The sequence below is a fragment of the Anastrepha obliqua genome, chromosome 5, assembly GCF_027943255.1.
Source record: "Anastrepha obliqua isolate idAnaObli1 chromosome 5, idAnaObli1_1.0, whole genome shotgun sequence".
In the NCBI taxonomy this organism is placed as follows: domain Eukaryota; kingdom Metazoa; phylum Arthropoda; class Insecta; order Diptera; family Tephritidae; genus Anastrepha; species Anastrepha obliqua.
The window spans coordinates 4183710-4199974 of NC_072896.1; the positions used below are offsets into that span (position 1 = coordinate 4183710).

The following is a 16265-nucleotide window of genomic DNA, read 5'->3' on the forward strand; positions in this document are numbered from 1 at the left end:
TTTCAATTAATTCTGATTAAAAAGTATGAAATTTTTAAGAAAACTTTATGAGTTTTTTTTTTAATTTCACCGAAGTTTGAAACTTGTATTTAGTTTAGCTCTTTAGTTTCATAAAAAAATTATTAAATTTAAATAAGGAACAGAAATTACCTAATGCTATAGCATTTTAACGCTGTCTCCATTTATATCGCGCACCAGATGAACTTCATCAGTAGAATAAAGTGATGAACACAACGGTAAATAATCACTGCTCGATCTTTGCTTTACCCCTAAAATATAGCTTCCCTATCTATTTTCCTGTTTTTCTCCCTTTTGGTCAAAGTTGGCTCTCGCTTGGGCAACCATATAAACTGACCTTACCTAAGGAATATTAAGGAGAACGCCTACCTCTCATAAGTTGCTGGTTTGAGCTCAAACCAATTAGGCAGAATGCTGTTTGTTTCCACTACTGATATTTATATTCAAGTACAAAATTCCTGGGTAACACTGGCGAATGGCCAACACTCCATTATTTACGTCTGCGCACGAACTGAAGACTAGCCAATTTATTTCAGGTTCTTTCATACTTATCGTTCATTTCAAGATTTTCATATTTCGCAGTCTTCATTGACACTTTTGATGCTGCCCTTAGTTTTGTTTTTGTTTCCTTTTTGTATCTATGATAGCAGCAACTGAGTGCAACATGTCAGAAAAATTTAATTACACACGAGTACGTCTATCAAAAGGACTCATGAAATGCATTTCACTTCCGAAGCTTTCAATTTAGTTTTTCATTTCACACTTCCCCTTTTCTGCAGTCTCAGCAGCAGCCTTACCGCCATCACCCAACCGAAACCGCCCTCGCCGCTAAAAGTACTGTCGAATTTATGCACCCGCCAAAAGGGGGACCGAAAGCATGATTTGCCACTTGCAAATACCTTTCGCTTGCGTCAGCTGCAGCAACGAGTCTTTAGCTTCTGAAGTGCTTACGTTTCTCGTTTTTGCTTCTTTTTTAGTTTTGCCGCTGATGCCACTTCGTTGCAAACGCATCTGCTGCGGATGGCTCCAAGAAGCAGTAGAAGGAATTCTAGTTTCATTCATTCGAGCTATGAAATGTGTCTGGATGGAAGTTAGCAACATATTTCTGCTTGTTTGCTTGGCAGCTTCTTACATACCGCATTATTTGTTTTTTTCGTTAGTTTCGTTAGCATTTTACTTCAGTTTGCTCTAAAGTATTTTCGTACTGTGACAGCTTGAGCCAACTTTTTTCTGCACGAAAATTCACTTAGTGCGCCACGAGCAGGCAAAAGCAGCAAAAAAAAGAAACAAATAAAAACGAAAGCATTTATTCACTTCACTTGCTACTGTTGTTGTTGTTGTTGTTGTGAGTGAAGTTAAACGGCCAGTTGTCAGTGAAGTAGCCCAGGCACTGTCGTTCGCAGGCGTCTTGCATTTACGTGCTCGCCTCGCTTAAAAGCTCGCACTTTTTGTGCAGCCACTTTCTTATCTACTTCATATCTAAGTAATGTGCGTGTGTGTATGAATGTATTCTAAACTTTTATGTGTTTGTGCTTGCAACAGCATGAAATTCTGCTAATTCGCACTTTTCTTCAAGCACAAAAGCAAAACCTTGCAACATTTTAAATGGTCCATTTTAGCTGCGGATTATTCACTGCTCTGCACACATACTAATGCAGCAGCTTAGGTAAGTGAATGGAAACAATGAGGTGATAGAAGTATGCATCGCACCTTAAAAAGTGCACTAGCACGGATTAGGTTATAGTTTTTTTATGCCGCGCCTGGAATTTATTAACAAACAACAAATAAAACAATTCATTTGATATGACTGCCCTTTTGAGCGGAAAACAGCTTTCACTGTGATCTGTGATATGAATTTTCTCAATAATTATCTTGCAGGGGCGGCATAACCATGAAAGGTCTTGGTAATTAAAAATTTATTTTCATGAGCCTCATTTCTTAACTGTTTTTCCTTCAACGGAATTTTGGAACCTCTAATTCACACTTGAACTAGAAATAGGAGCTCTATAATTTGCGCTTTGTTACACAAACAAATAGAAATAGAAAAATAAAATATTCCAAATTGGTTAAAATGTTGATGTACTAACCCATTTCGACGCGGGGTATATGCAGGTACGAGAATAGTTTGATGGCAAACAGATGACACTACCTGAGCGTATATTAGGGAAAAGCTACGAAACGATCTAAATAATAACCCATGGGGGTTGGGCTACAAAATCGTTATGACAAAGCTAGGAGCCAAATCCCCTGCTGCTGATATGGAAACCGACGTGGTAAGCAAAATAGTCGACACACTCTTCCCAACACACTGTGCTGAGAGGGAAGAACTCGAGTATGAAGCAACGGAACCTGTCCCATTCACAGAAGAAGAACTTATGGATGCTGCAAAAGCAGTGGCATGCAATAAAGCGCTAGGACCTGATGGCATAGTTGCAGAAATATTGAAACTATTGGCAATCGAACGCCCCATTTTGCTGCTAAACATGTACAACGCATGCCTAAAAGAAGGAATTTTTCCAGAAATATGGAAAAAACAAATACTATTACTAATCAGTAAGGGAAAGCGAGACCCAACATTAGCGTCCGTTTATAGACCGTTATGTATGCTGGATAGCGCAGGAAAACTCTTTAAGAAGCTGATAAAGCATAGGTTTAGTGAAGCCGTAGAGAACAGTGGCGGCCTTTCTGACAGGCAGCATGGTTCTAGAAGTGGCAGATCTACCTTAGGAGCCATCCAAGATGTAATAACTAGCGTAGAACATGCCCAAGCAGGTCATCGATACCCCAAACGCTTAGTATTACTAGCCACACTGGATATTAGAAATGCTTTCAACAGTTTAAGTTGGGACGACGTAATTGAAGCCTTAAAGGTAAAATTCAAGATCCCGAATAATCTATTGAAGATTATTCGTAGCTATCTAAGTACTCGCATGCTCTTATACGAAACGCGAGAAGGGTGTAAGACTAAACAAATAACAGCAGGTGCGGCCCAAGCATCTGAACTCTGGAATATAAGCTACAATGAAATCCTTCGAATAGAGATGCCTGAGGATGTGCATTTAGTGGAATACGCAGATGGCATTGCAGCTGTAATAATCGCGCGAAACACTGACGAAACCAAAAGGAAGTTAAATCAGGAGATGATCCGAGCTCAAACATGGCTAGAAGACCATGGATTAAAGCTGGCCACAGAGAAAATAGAGCTAATCCTTCTAACGAACCGACGTATCCCATTAGAAGTAGACATGCAAGTAATCGATGCCACTTTACCGACAAAAAGAGTGGTCAAGTACCTAGGAATGCAATTAGATACAAGGCTGACTTACTGAGCGCATATAAATCATGCTGCCACAAGAGCTACCAAAGTCAGCGGCATGCTAAGTAAGCTCATGGCAAACCTTGGAGGTCCAACGCAGAACAAGCGAAAACTTTTAATGGACACGACGAACTCGATGGATGCGAAATATGGGCAGATTCGCTTAAGGTGCAATGCCGGCGGAAAATTCTGCAATCTGTGCAACGCACCTGTGCTCTCAGAGTGGCGTCTTCATACAGAATAGTATCTGAAGCAGCGGTGTTAGTTATCAGCGGAACCATCCCTATAGATATTATAACACAAGAGCGCAAACGGAGATGGGAGGCAAAAATCACAGGAATCCCAGTACCACGTTTCTCCGATATTAGAGTTCAAACACTCACACTTTCGCATGCAAGATGGAACTCTGAACGGTATAGTAGATGGACAGCGAGACTAATACCCGATATAAAAAAGTGGGTAGAAAGAAAGCACGGTGAGGTTAACTATAACCTCACACAGTTTTGGTCCGGATATGGGACCTTTCGCAAGTATTTGTGGTGAATGGGAAAAGTGAGCCAACCAAACTGCATATATGCAGATACTGAGTACGGTATGCGGAGCACACCTTCTTTAAATGCGAGAGGTGGAACGTAGAGAGAACAGGTCTGCAACGAAAAAAGAAGCGTGAAATGGAAAGTTATGCTGAAAAGCATTGAGCATAGGTTTCTAAAAAAAAGGCGACCCTGGATGCAGGGTGAATACGTAAGTGTCCTTCTTAGGACGCCATCTTGGCTCTCTACCTCGAAGCAATGCGGAAGCAGACCCGGGGTGGAGGGAAAAATTCAAGGGAAGAGGAGGGATATTTTTAGTGGAATCACCACACACATAGTAGCGACGGTTACTATATGGTGCGAAGGCATTTTTAACCCAACCTTACTGCCCAAAAAACAAAAAAAAAATTGGGGTCAAAATTTCATCCGTCGGCGTATCCCGAGATTCGCGAGTTTCAGTGCATGGCTGTTCAGCAAATCCAAGGCACCCAGGGTACCCTTAGAAGGCAATTAGTTGCTAAATACTGATTTACTTTATTATCAATTTCGCCCAATTTTTGTTACCCTTCAAATAGTTATGATTTATTTTTCAACTCTTTGCGGCATCTCACTTGAAGCATTTAAATTGCTTGAGCTAAAAGGATTTTACGCTTAAATTTGCATTTTTTTTATTTTTAACGTTCACTTCTAAGTCTCCTTTTCGCCCCGTGCTGCTAGCTAACCTTCTTTTTGACCGAAAAGCTTTGAGCTTAAGTATTATCGGTTCGTGCATGCCTTCAAATAAAATTTATTCGCCTCTCGAAACATTTTTCCACTACAGTTTGCCGCAGTCAAGCTGGACAATTTATGCGCACATTTGACAATTTATGAGTAACCAATACATAACTAATACACACGCACACACGAAAAGCATATCGAAATGGGTATCTCTGTATAAATTGAACGTTTTAAAGTGGCCGGAAAAATAGTAAATGGGAGGAATGCAAAAGCTGCACAAGTAGTGGTGAGTGTACGCACTGAAAGAGCCCACTGAAAGCCTTTGCGTTATGCGCATGTATGAGTATATTAAATATTTGTAGTTTTATGGTATTTCCACACTCACACGCACACAATATATAACATACATACATACATATATCACCGTGGGAACCTTGTATTTCAGGCTTAACAGCGTTAGCGGCTTATCCTGCTTGCCTGCTTGCTTGCGTATTTATGCCTTTAATGTACCCGAGTATTTGTGTAGATTTATGTTTTTTTTGTTGTATTCCTTTTCATGAATGCAGTGCACATTTCTTTGTATGAACATAAATAGATATATAATATCCAAAGTTATTTTCGTGTGCTCTGCTGCTTATATGATTTGGCATTATCGTAAATTAGGCACTCATTATTTCTTACTTAGGCGATAACACACAAACGCCAAGTGGATTTTTATTATTTATTTTCGCATCTGTGTCTTTTTTCACTTTCTCCAGCACATTTCTCACTCGTTCCTTAAGTGCTTATTCGCTGGCTATAGATATCCAACTGGCACACACAAGCATACTTTTAGGCGTATTATTAACCTTTTGACTTCCTCTTTACTCTTATATATGGCAATCAAGTGTCTTTTGAGCATGCGAAGGTATGACCACATTTTACGCACACAAAAGCATTCAAACTTTTTTATATCGTGCCACTTGCATTGTCAAAATCAGCTGATTGAATTTTGATTTATGACATCGTATGGTTTGTCAGAAATGAAAATATGAAAGCACGCAACATAACCGCAAAAATCCACGCTAAATTGGATCTTAAATCGTTCGTACACATTGACCCAAAATGGAATCGTAAGGATATATTTATATTAAAGCTGAGTGTGCGCCCTACCGCACTCACACTTAAAAGCAATCAAGCGCCATAAGAGAGTGCGTTCGGGTATACGTACGAGTACATACACACACATCCATACAATAGTGACAACTCAATCACAACTGTGTGCGCAATCAGGCACACATTTTTCTTTTAACCTTGCCAGCTTTTGTAGCAGTTAAGAGGGGGAAAAGCGTGAACAGTGTGAGGGTAGCGGGCTCGTGAACTAAGCAGACCTCTTTTGTGGCTGTTTTTGTAGACTAATGTAAGTGCGGCATTTTTCGCCTTTTGCACACAATATTTATTGATTGTTCATATAATTCACTTCAACCATGACAAACGATTAATAATGTTAGTGGAAACCTAATACGAAGGCCTGATCATGTAATTTGTTGGAGCAGCTACGTTTTTCTGCTTTGGCTTTAAGGCACAGATGAGTTAATTAAATCGCATTGTTGTGATTTACTCTTTATTTATTTTACTTAGTCTAACACATCAACTGTAGCTTATATTCAGTGTCAGATACTAATTGCAATACGAGTATAACATAGAGGAATACTAAAATGGATAAAATTAGAATTTAGTATATACAATTTATCAAAATATTCGAATAGAAAAAGATCGAAGAGAAAAGAAAAGTACACAGAGATTCATCGCAGTAGAGTTTAGGAGGCTGACGCGTGTCAAGGAGTTACAAACCATCTTTCACTCAGCATAATAATGCATAAGTGACGCAATTTTAAGGAAGAAGGGAGCGGCAGGAAGGGAGTGGCAGACACTAAGGCCATGAAGAAGGGGGGAATTAAATTTTTATACAGATGGTTCCAAGCTAGACGATAAAGTTGGCTATGGAGTTTTCTCGAAGGAATTAGGACTGGAACTATCCGTCCGACTACCAGACTACTGCAGCGTCTATAAGGCAGAGGTTCTAGCCATAAAAGAAGTGGCTACATATCTAAATACGCACGCCGTAACAAAAACGACTTTAAATATATTCTCGGATAGCCAGGCGGCCATCAAATCAATGAATGATATTAGTGACGTATTCAAGGTCAGCCTTATTTGGGTTCCGGGGCACATGAGATATTGAGAGAAACTGTAAAGCTGATAAGCTAGCCAGAAAAGGTACTGCTCTTCAACTGCTCAGCGATAAAAGTACCATTGGAATACCTATGGCCATAAGTAAACTAATTATAGAAAACAACATTATCCAAGAGGTCATGGAGAAATGAAGATACGTGTCTAACAGCTAGGCTACTATGGCCGCAAATAAACAAGAAAAGAACAAAGGAACTGCTTAGTCTCTGAAGAGACAATATCTCGAAGATCGTGGCTTGTTTAACTGGCCACTGGCTATTTAGCAGGCATTCCTCGAGACTAGAAGTTTTCTTGCAGAAGGAGATGAGGAAGAGGAAGAAACAGTTGAGCACTTTCCTTGCAATTGTCCAGCTCTAGCTAAAATCAGAGCAGGTTGTTTAGGCAAATACTTTTTAATTCTCTTACAGAGCTGTCTGGCGTTTCATAGGAGCCACAAAATGTTTCCACGAAGGAAGGTAAATGAAGTTCCCGTGTAGCACAGTGATATCACAACGGACCTGTGGGTCTAAGTGAGTTGGTCGTGCAGACCGACTACCAACCTAACCTAACCGAACACAATTTTAAAGTGCTGTTCGATTTGAGTAGCCCTGAGCGTAAAAGGTTATTAGTTCCATAGGTTGACGGTATAAGTTAGCGTACCACAGCAGTAGGCAGCAACGGCAACTAAAGCTAAATAATATAAACACAGCGCAAACAACAACTTAAGAAAGCATAAAAGGTGCAGCTCAAGTGGCTTTTTTTTATTTGTTTTTGAGTTTTTCTAGACGAGCTCAAGTGTTGGATGAACTTGCTATAATACCAGAACGCCTCTTTGGGTTCAGAAAGGAACACGGAAGACCTAAGCAGTGCCGTCGACTTGTGGATGTCATCACAGATGCGCTAAAATATAAAAATTACTGTTGCATAGTCCTTCATGATGTACAGCAAACGTTTGATAGAGTTTGGTGCGCTGGTACTTTATATAAAATAAGAAAATAGCTTCCGGTTCTATTAATAAAATTGTACTTAAGTGATGGTCACTTTTACGTTCAACAACAAAGCGAGGAGGTATCCTCAATAAAAACAATTGATGCTGAAGTTCCACAAGAAATTGTTTTGGTAAAACCTATCAAAAATGTACCAAACAATACTAAATTGACAACATACGCTGCTGATATGGCTATTATTGCAATCAGCAGTTTTCCGCCAAAAACCTCTCAACATCTAGAATAAGAGCTTGACTTTACCGAAACGCGGCTATTGCAATGGAAAGTTCGAGACAATTTGGTTAGTTCAAACTACTTTTGCATTGAGGAAAGAAGACTGCACAAAAGTGTCAATTAATGGTTCGAAAATCCCCACAAATCGAAACTGTTAAATACGAGGGCGAGGGGTCAATAAGTCCGTGACTTTTTGTATTTCTGACCTCTTTAGTGAAAAAGAAATACTGCTCCTGTCAACAGGCATCTGTCAGTTGACTCCTGTTAAAATTTGAACGTGCTGCGTCAGTTAGTTTGTGTTTTACAGCTACCTTTATCGGTCGACCACAAACGCAATCGTGTAACAACTTCACAGGAAGGTTTGGCGTTGTTTAATCGTAATATGGAGGAGTTTTTGCGCCGTTTTGTAACCGTGGACGAAACATGGATCCATCACCACACATCAGAGACCAAACAGCAATCGAAGCAGTGGGTTTCTAAGGGGGAATCGGCTTAATAAGCACACGAAATTCAGTTTTTTCCATTTTCTCCTCAAACTACTGGGCAGTCTGATAAAGGTAGCTGTAAAACACAAACTAACTGACGCAGCACGTTCAAATTTTAACAGGAGTCAACTGACAGATGCCTGTTGACAGGAGCAGTATTTCTTTTTCACTAAAGAGGTCAGAAATACAAAAAGTCACGGACTTATTGACCCGACCTCGTATCTTGGAGTTCATCTTGATCGAATTCTAACCTAAAAAGTGCACAAGAAAGAAGAGCAGAAGCAACTTAAAATTAAAATCGAAAAAATGTATTGGCATTTGAGTCAAAATTCCCAAGTCAGTCTTGAAAACAAAGCGCGCATATATTGTACAAAACTATATTTTAACCTATCTGGACTTATGCCTTTCAAATTTGGGGTACAAGAAGTCAGGAATTTTACAAAAATATCAATCGGTACCCTTCGTACTATTGTAAGCGAAATCCATAAGTGATACACAAATCCATAGACTATTTTAGCACCCTACTAACTCAGCATTGAATTAGTCTAGATGATAGCATATTTTAAATCTCCTATATGGAGTTTAAATCTATTCAGAAACAACATATTTTAAGTAAAAAAATGTTAATTTTAAGAGTTTTATAGTTAGTATATAAAAGCTCATTAAAGACTAGCTATTCCTGGAGAAAATGTATTTTAACAAATTTGCTTATTGCCTCTAAGGTAGATTGCAAATAAGAAATGAGTACAAAGCGAAGAAAAAAAAGTTGCGCAGATGTAACAACGGAGGCACGTGCAAGCAATGCCAAGCACTAGCAGTGCAAAAGCGTGGGAATCGCTGATCCAGCTAAGAAGAGTCACTCGGCAATCCATGTGAGGAGCTGGGAATTAGGGAGAGAGGCCGAAACACTGATCCAAACGGTTGTATTAACTCCCTCGGCATTAATGGCTGCCCTTGCATAGCAAAGGAAATAAAATTTATTAAACCGAAAACGTTGACGTTCCAACATTACAAAGTTGAATTTCATGTGCAAAAGCTGTTGGGTGCCAAGTGAATCTGTGAATTAATTAAAAAATAAAAAAAAAATGTAGACTTACTAGGCTCATCGCATAGCACACATACCGATTTTATTATTAGTGAAAAGTACTAACGCGCCCATCTACGGACACAGATGCTATATGAATGTCCGGCTGTGGCTATGACGAAATTGTTTTTCTTTGAGAATTCTATCGTTAAAATCTTTCCTTAGGCAGCCGGTATGTCCCATCTCTTTTATACTATCGAACGAGAAATGCAAGTGTCCTTTCTTGCCGGTTTATCTCTTGGATGTGATAAGTGAATTCTTAAGACTTCCAGTTAAGGAAAAGGCCAATTCACGTCAATATGCTTTACATGCATAGTTATAGTCTGGTTGGCGAAACAACTTTTTAAATTATCATTATTTGTTATTATCTTCTATGGTTCCAGCGAGGAAAAGGACTTTTTTATAAAAGCTTTTAAATAAAAATTACAATATCGATAAATATATGAGAGGAATAACGTTGATTCGCAAATAATCATTTAATACATTAGTATTCTTAAACTAACTTTCATTTTCTCTTCTCTCATTGCAGTTGGTCTAGCAGGATATCATGAAAAGAGACTGCTACATGATCTTTTAGATCCTTATAATACCCTAGAGCGTCCGGTTTTAAACGAGTCGGATCCGTTACAATTAAGCTTTGGTTTAACTTTAATGCAAATAATCGACGTGGTGAGTACAATTCAAATTTAATAAATACTAAGCAAATCATATCGAAGTTTGTAGCTATTTAAAAAAAATTATATCTAAGCGTCCACGAGATCAAAGCTGCGATTTTCTGGAGTTTTTTCTGGAAACACGATTACATTTACTAACGTTGGGGTTAATATGGAAGCGGAATTTAATATTTTCTGATATATCTTTTTATGGTAGGTCCTGTAAAAAGGCGATTTACTTTGAGTAATATCTCTCTGAATTGCACCATTTAAAATCAAAAAAATTAAAAAGCATTTCTTTGACAAGGCTTTAGTATTTAAGCAGAAATCGGCCTTTTAGAAAAAAAAAAAACTGATTCTTAAAACAATTTTTTTAAACTTAAAGTATTTCTCTGGCCCTATTTGATAAAATAACTTTGCTGAGTAGATTTTTTTAAAACTTGCCAATATTAATAAATTTGTGGACTTGCACTTTTTTGTGTGAAACAGAAAACAGTTAACTGAAATTTAATGTAATCAAAATCTGACTACAGCATATATTAAATTTTTACTAAATCGATACCTTAAAAAAATGATATTCTTAATAAAAAAAATTAGTTATCTGACAATTAATCGAAAATCAAAAAATATATTGGAAAACATTCATCAGAAATTTAATCGAAGCCTCATCCATAATGCTATTGCAAATTTTTGCAAAAAATTATATTTTCAATAAAACAAATTTATTTAATATTTTATGAATGCGGAATTATTTATATGGCTATTAGTCGAGGGTGTAGTAAAAAAATTTCAAACTTAAATATTTAAAAAATGGAAACCATTCATCTGAAATTTAATTTAAAGGGGAACGCCACTACGCGGGGTAAAAAAATAGTCGATTTTTGGGAATGTTTTTGTAAGTAGGAATGATCATTCGAGGATCGGACAACAGGCAATTTATTATATATGTATTAAACTATGATGATGTAAATTTTTATTAAAAAATATTAAAAATTGACAAATTTATAAACAAACGTAACGAGTTAAAAAAAAATGCCATCTTCTGGTGGCAGCGATACAGCAATGAATAATCATCTGAAATCAAAAAACCAAAAATTTTAATAATCTACACAATAGTGGCTATCGTTGTAGGTAGCCGGTTTTCTTTTTTTTTTTTGACAAAATGGTAAAGATTTGCATTTCGATGTGTGTTTTTCACCATTTTTTTGATTTTTAACAGGCCCAAAAAAATAGTTATTTTCAAAATTTTGAAAATCGGCTACGTACAACGATAGTCAATGCGACAACATAAGTTTTTGGAAAAAAGAAAATTAAAAAAATGGAAAAAAGAAAATTAAAATACGTTGCCACCGTATAAAAAAAAGTCGTTTCGAGAAAAATGCCTTTGAAATAAAGCATCGTATCGTAAGCGCTACGGGGCCGAACCGACGGGCGCTCACTTAAGTGCACATAGAATTGGGAATAAAGCGAATTTCGCTTTAAAATTTTCTTGAGTAGTTATACTAACAATTTATGCAAAAAAAAAATCGATTTTTTTGAATTTTCACACTGGCGTTCTCCCCTAAACAATTATCGAAATAATATATTAAATTTTTGCAAAACCGATACTTAAAAAAAAAATTTTATAAAAAAAATTTAATTCATAAATTAAAAAATATTTATCTCATACTTATTCGAAGGAGTTGGTTGGTTGGTTTTAGTGGTGATTCTTCCAGAATCCAAATAGTGCTTCCGCACCATTTTGTTGCCACATTCTCGTTACTAATTTGTTTACCAGTTATTGACGGCGTGACTATATCCAGTCCGTGCGGTTCAGGAACCTTATCAGGTTGTTGACATCTAAGCCAGACAGTTGTTCGAGACTCTCGAACAGCGGTTTACCCAGGGTTAACATTCTGTCCTTCCATAGGGCAGGTCATTCACAGAGGCTTTTCCTCTGTTTGTTTCCTTTTTCTCCGGTTGTTTACAACTATGGCAGTATGTGTTGTGATGGATGCCCATTTTGGCTGATTGTTCTCCGATAGACCAGAAGCCAGTTATGACTGCCGTTAGTCACCAGGCGTCCCGTCGTTTCATGTTTATCAATGTTGACGATTGCTTAAGGTTGTAGGTGGGCCATAACGTTCTGCTAATTTTGCATTTCGTCTGGTTTCTCCATCTACAATCTCCTCTGCAGGAGCGTTATTCATGGCAGATCCCCTTCTTGTCAGTTCATCCGCTTTTTCGTTACCTTCAATGCTCCGATGTCCCGGCACCCAGATTAAGGTAACTTTATGGTTTTCACTCAAGGTGGTGAGACTATTCCTACATTTTTCCATCACTTTAAAGGTTGTAGTTGCAGCTTGGCTATCCGAAAGAATAGCGATATTGCCCTGAAAAGAGAAATCCGTGATTAGTAGCCTACAAGCTTCCCCAACTGCCAGTACTTCCACCTGGAAGACACTGCTGGTATTAGGGAGATGCGCAGATTTTTCAATTCCAAGTCTATGAAAATATATACCAGCTCCAACACCGCGTCCATTTTACTGCCATCCGTACAGACTGTAGTGTCGAAGTTGTTTAGAGAGAATTCCTTATTCCATTCTTCCTTAGATGGAAAGAGAGTGGCAAAATTCCTATTGAAAGTTACCGTCGGGACGATGTAGTCAGTCCTCACCGAGATTAACTGAGCTTGTCGCAATAATAGACTTGCATGCCCATAAGTTTTTTCCTTCCAGCAACCCACTTCATTTAACCTAAATGCACTCATGGTTGCCGTCTTCTTAATGTGTAGGACTATTGGAATAACGTGTGTTAGTGCATTTCATTCGAACGAGTAATCTCAATATTATTTTTAACGCCCTTTAAGCAAATTTAAAATTTTCCTAAGTATTTATCTGGAACTTCAATAAAAGCTTAAGCAAAATATGAATTTTTTACAATAGCTGTATTTTAATTTTGTGATTTTTTTCTAAAATAATTAGGGGCTCTTAATATAGATTATTTAAGGAGAAAAAATGCGAATTTTGCTGAAGAAATCAAAATTAGAATTTTTAACAAAACGGAAAATAGATTTTTTTTAATCTTTATATATGGAATATTTATGGAAAATATTTAGCAGTCATTTACTTTCGATGAATCATTTATACACCCGCTACTTTGTGTTATTTTTCTACTCTATTTCACATGACTCAAAATAAAACTTCTACTGCTACTTATCCGCATCTTTTAATTAATAAAATTGTGTGTATGGATGTGCAAGTACCTACACGTTTATGTAAGTATGCATGTATGTACGTGCATGTGTGCATGCAGAATTAGCAACTGCTTAATCTACTCGGCAATTGAAAATCCTAAAGCAAATTGTTTTCGTGCCTAAAAATAGGCTTAGCAGGAAATAAAAGGAATTTGTATGAGCGCCTAGTCAACTAGAAGTTTAATTGCGATGACGTGACCCACTAAAAAGCAGAAAGATAAACAGCACAAAAGGAAAAATAAAAACACACATAAAATGGGGAAACACAAGAGTTCCAAGGAGTAAAGGTGACAACCGTAACATAAGGAGCGACAGGAATAAGTGCCGGGCATTCACTTGCTTGTGTGGCTGTGCAAATGAAGTTGAAAAGTGAAAGTAAAATCTCGCTTAATTATTTTCACAGCCACTTTAGTGAATGAAACACGGGGTCAACTCAACACGTCAGCAAGCAGGCGACAGTGCACACCTGTGTGCATGTGTTAGTAGATAGATAGCAGAGAGTGTTTGTGCATGTATGTATGTGCGCTGTACTTCTGCTTGCTGTCAAGTAAAATTTGTATGCGCCAACTTGTGTTGCGCAACAAAAACAACAACCACAGCGCACAACTGGCAACAGCAGCCTGAATGAAAATACTGAATGGGCGACAAGTGACAAGCTCACGTGGACTAATAAGCGAAATCCCAGTGGGTGGAAGAACAAATAGTGCGACAAAAGCGAGTGAAGCAAAAGTATGGATGTCGTTTATATGTGTAAGTTTATGTCTACAGGCAATAATAAAAGAAAGTAAAATAGAATGGAGCTTAAAAAGGTAAAAGTGAATTTTAGGGAGTGCGCAGCGAGGAAGGGAAACCCGGTTGGAGCAAACGTTGGAGTAGCTAGGTCAAAAATTTTAGAAATGGGAATGGCATGAATGCCTAAGGGAGCAAGAGTCCAGTAGCAAATGGCGAAAAGAGTATAGCATGAAAGCGATTGATGCACAGCTGACACAGATACTTGGCGATGATCCTGTGAGACTGAAACTTGTAGGTAGTGGCGAAGTCCTGGTTATAGGCTATTAAACATATATGACTTACAAAAATACATACATATACGTAGTCAAGCTTATAAGAAGCTGGATGTGCACGCCTGCTCAGCTACGACTCATAATAAATATTTGTTTTACTTTGCTAATAAAACGTTACAAGCGAAGAAATCGCTAAATAATGGCGAAAAACAGGAAAGAAATTTAGTGAGTACGCAAATAGAATGACAATCCAGAGAAAAGGAGACGCAGGGCGAAGTTGTAAGTAAATAAGAACAGATATGAATCAGAATTCCAAAAGAAATTAAAACGGAACTATCACAAAATGGCAGCAAAAATACCTTAAAGTAGACTCTGTTTAATACGATCGCTTTATTGAGTAACTGAAAGTCGTTCTTAAAGCGCCAAATGAAATCCTGACAACTGTATTAAATTTATTGTAGCACAGCTTCCATGAAGTTAGAGCAGAAGTACTACATACGGGGATAAAAGTGTTTTGATGTAACGAAATTATTTTCTTTATATCCCATACTGAGTAGGTACTTTTTGAGCCAATTTAAGGTAGTAGTCTGGTAACTTATTTTGAAAATTTCGAATTTCGGTTTTTTACATATTTTGAAAGTGCGTTATATTGGTAATATACTGTACAAATTTTAGACCGAAATTCGAAATATTGACGAAATTATAGCATATACATGAGAGCGCTCGTACTTGCGCGGATCAATTGCTAAAACTTTAAACGCGTTTTTATCAAAATAACGTTTATCCGGATGGCCGTCGTGAAAACAAATTTTCTATCTAACGGATTGAGCTGAAATTTAGATATGTTTTTCTACACATCAATAGTTCTGGCGAGTAGTAGATTTAATTTATTTCGTCCCTAACTTTCCATTTTTTAGTCCGATTTCCACTTTAAAAGAAGGCAATTTTCTTACGAAGTCCGCCATTTTGTTATTTTTTGTCCAAATCATTTGATCTTACTACCCGCCAGAACGACAAGCACACTGATTAATTAATAAGCAATTTGTTTTTTCTGTATCAGATGACCACAAGTGACGAAATCACGCCGACCAGCCACTGTACCTCTTCTTTTTGCCGCTTGTTGCTGGTTGATTGGTTGGTTAGAGTGGTGATTCATCCAGAATCCAACTAGCGCTTCTGCACCAATTTGTTGCCACATCCTCGTTACCAAATAGTTTAACAGTTATTTGCAGCAGGGCTATATCCAGTCTATGCGGTTTAGGAACCTTATTAGGTTGTTGACGTCTACGCCCGACAGTTGCTCGAGACTCTCGAACAGCGGTTTGCCCAGGGCTAACATTCTGTCCTTCCATAGGGCAGGGCATTCACAGAGGAAGTGGAAGATTGCTTCCTTTTTCTCTGGTTGTCCACAGCTGTGACAATATGTGTTGTGAGGGATGCCCATTTTGGCGGTTTGTTCTCCGATAGACCAGAAGCCAGTTATGACTGCCGTAAGTCTACAGGTGTCCCGTCGTTTCATGTTTATTAATGTCAACGATTGCTTGAGGTTGTAGGTGCAGTGTACAAAAATAGTATCAAAACATTAAAAAAAAAAATTCAATCTTTTAACAATTTTAATAATTATTTTTCTAATGCTCGTAAATTATTTTGGAGAGATTGTCGAAAGTGTTTGAATTTAACATCTTCGTTTTTTTATTACATCAAAACACATCCTTGAATGTGGGTATTTTTATGAAAAACTCAAAAAATCTTTAAAAACAAAAATTATATAATATGTATTCGAATTCGG

General features: G+C 37.6%; 1 protein-coding gene across 1 annotated transcript in view; it reads left to right on the forward strand.

Annotated features, from left to right (window-relative positions):
- Nucleotides 1-16265, forward strand: part of LOC129247286 (uncharacterized) — a 236754-nt gene that overhangs the window by 56231 nt on the left and 164258 nt on the right. The window contains exon 2 of the mRNA XM_054886346.1: nucleotides 10114-10253. Coding sequence (XP_054742321.1) covers nucleotides 10114-10253 — 140 coding nt within the window. The remainder of the gene's footprint in view (nucleotides 1-10113; nucleotides 10254-16265) is intronic.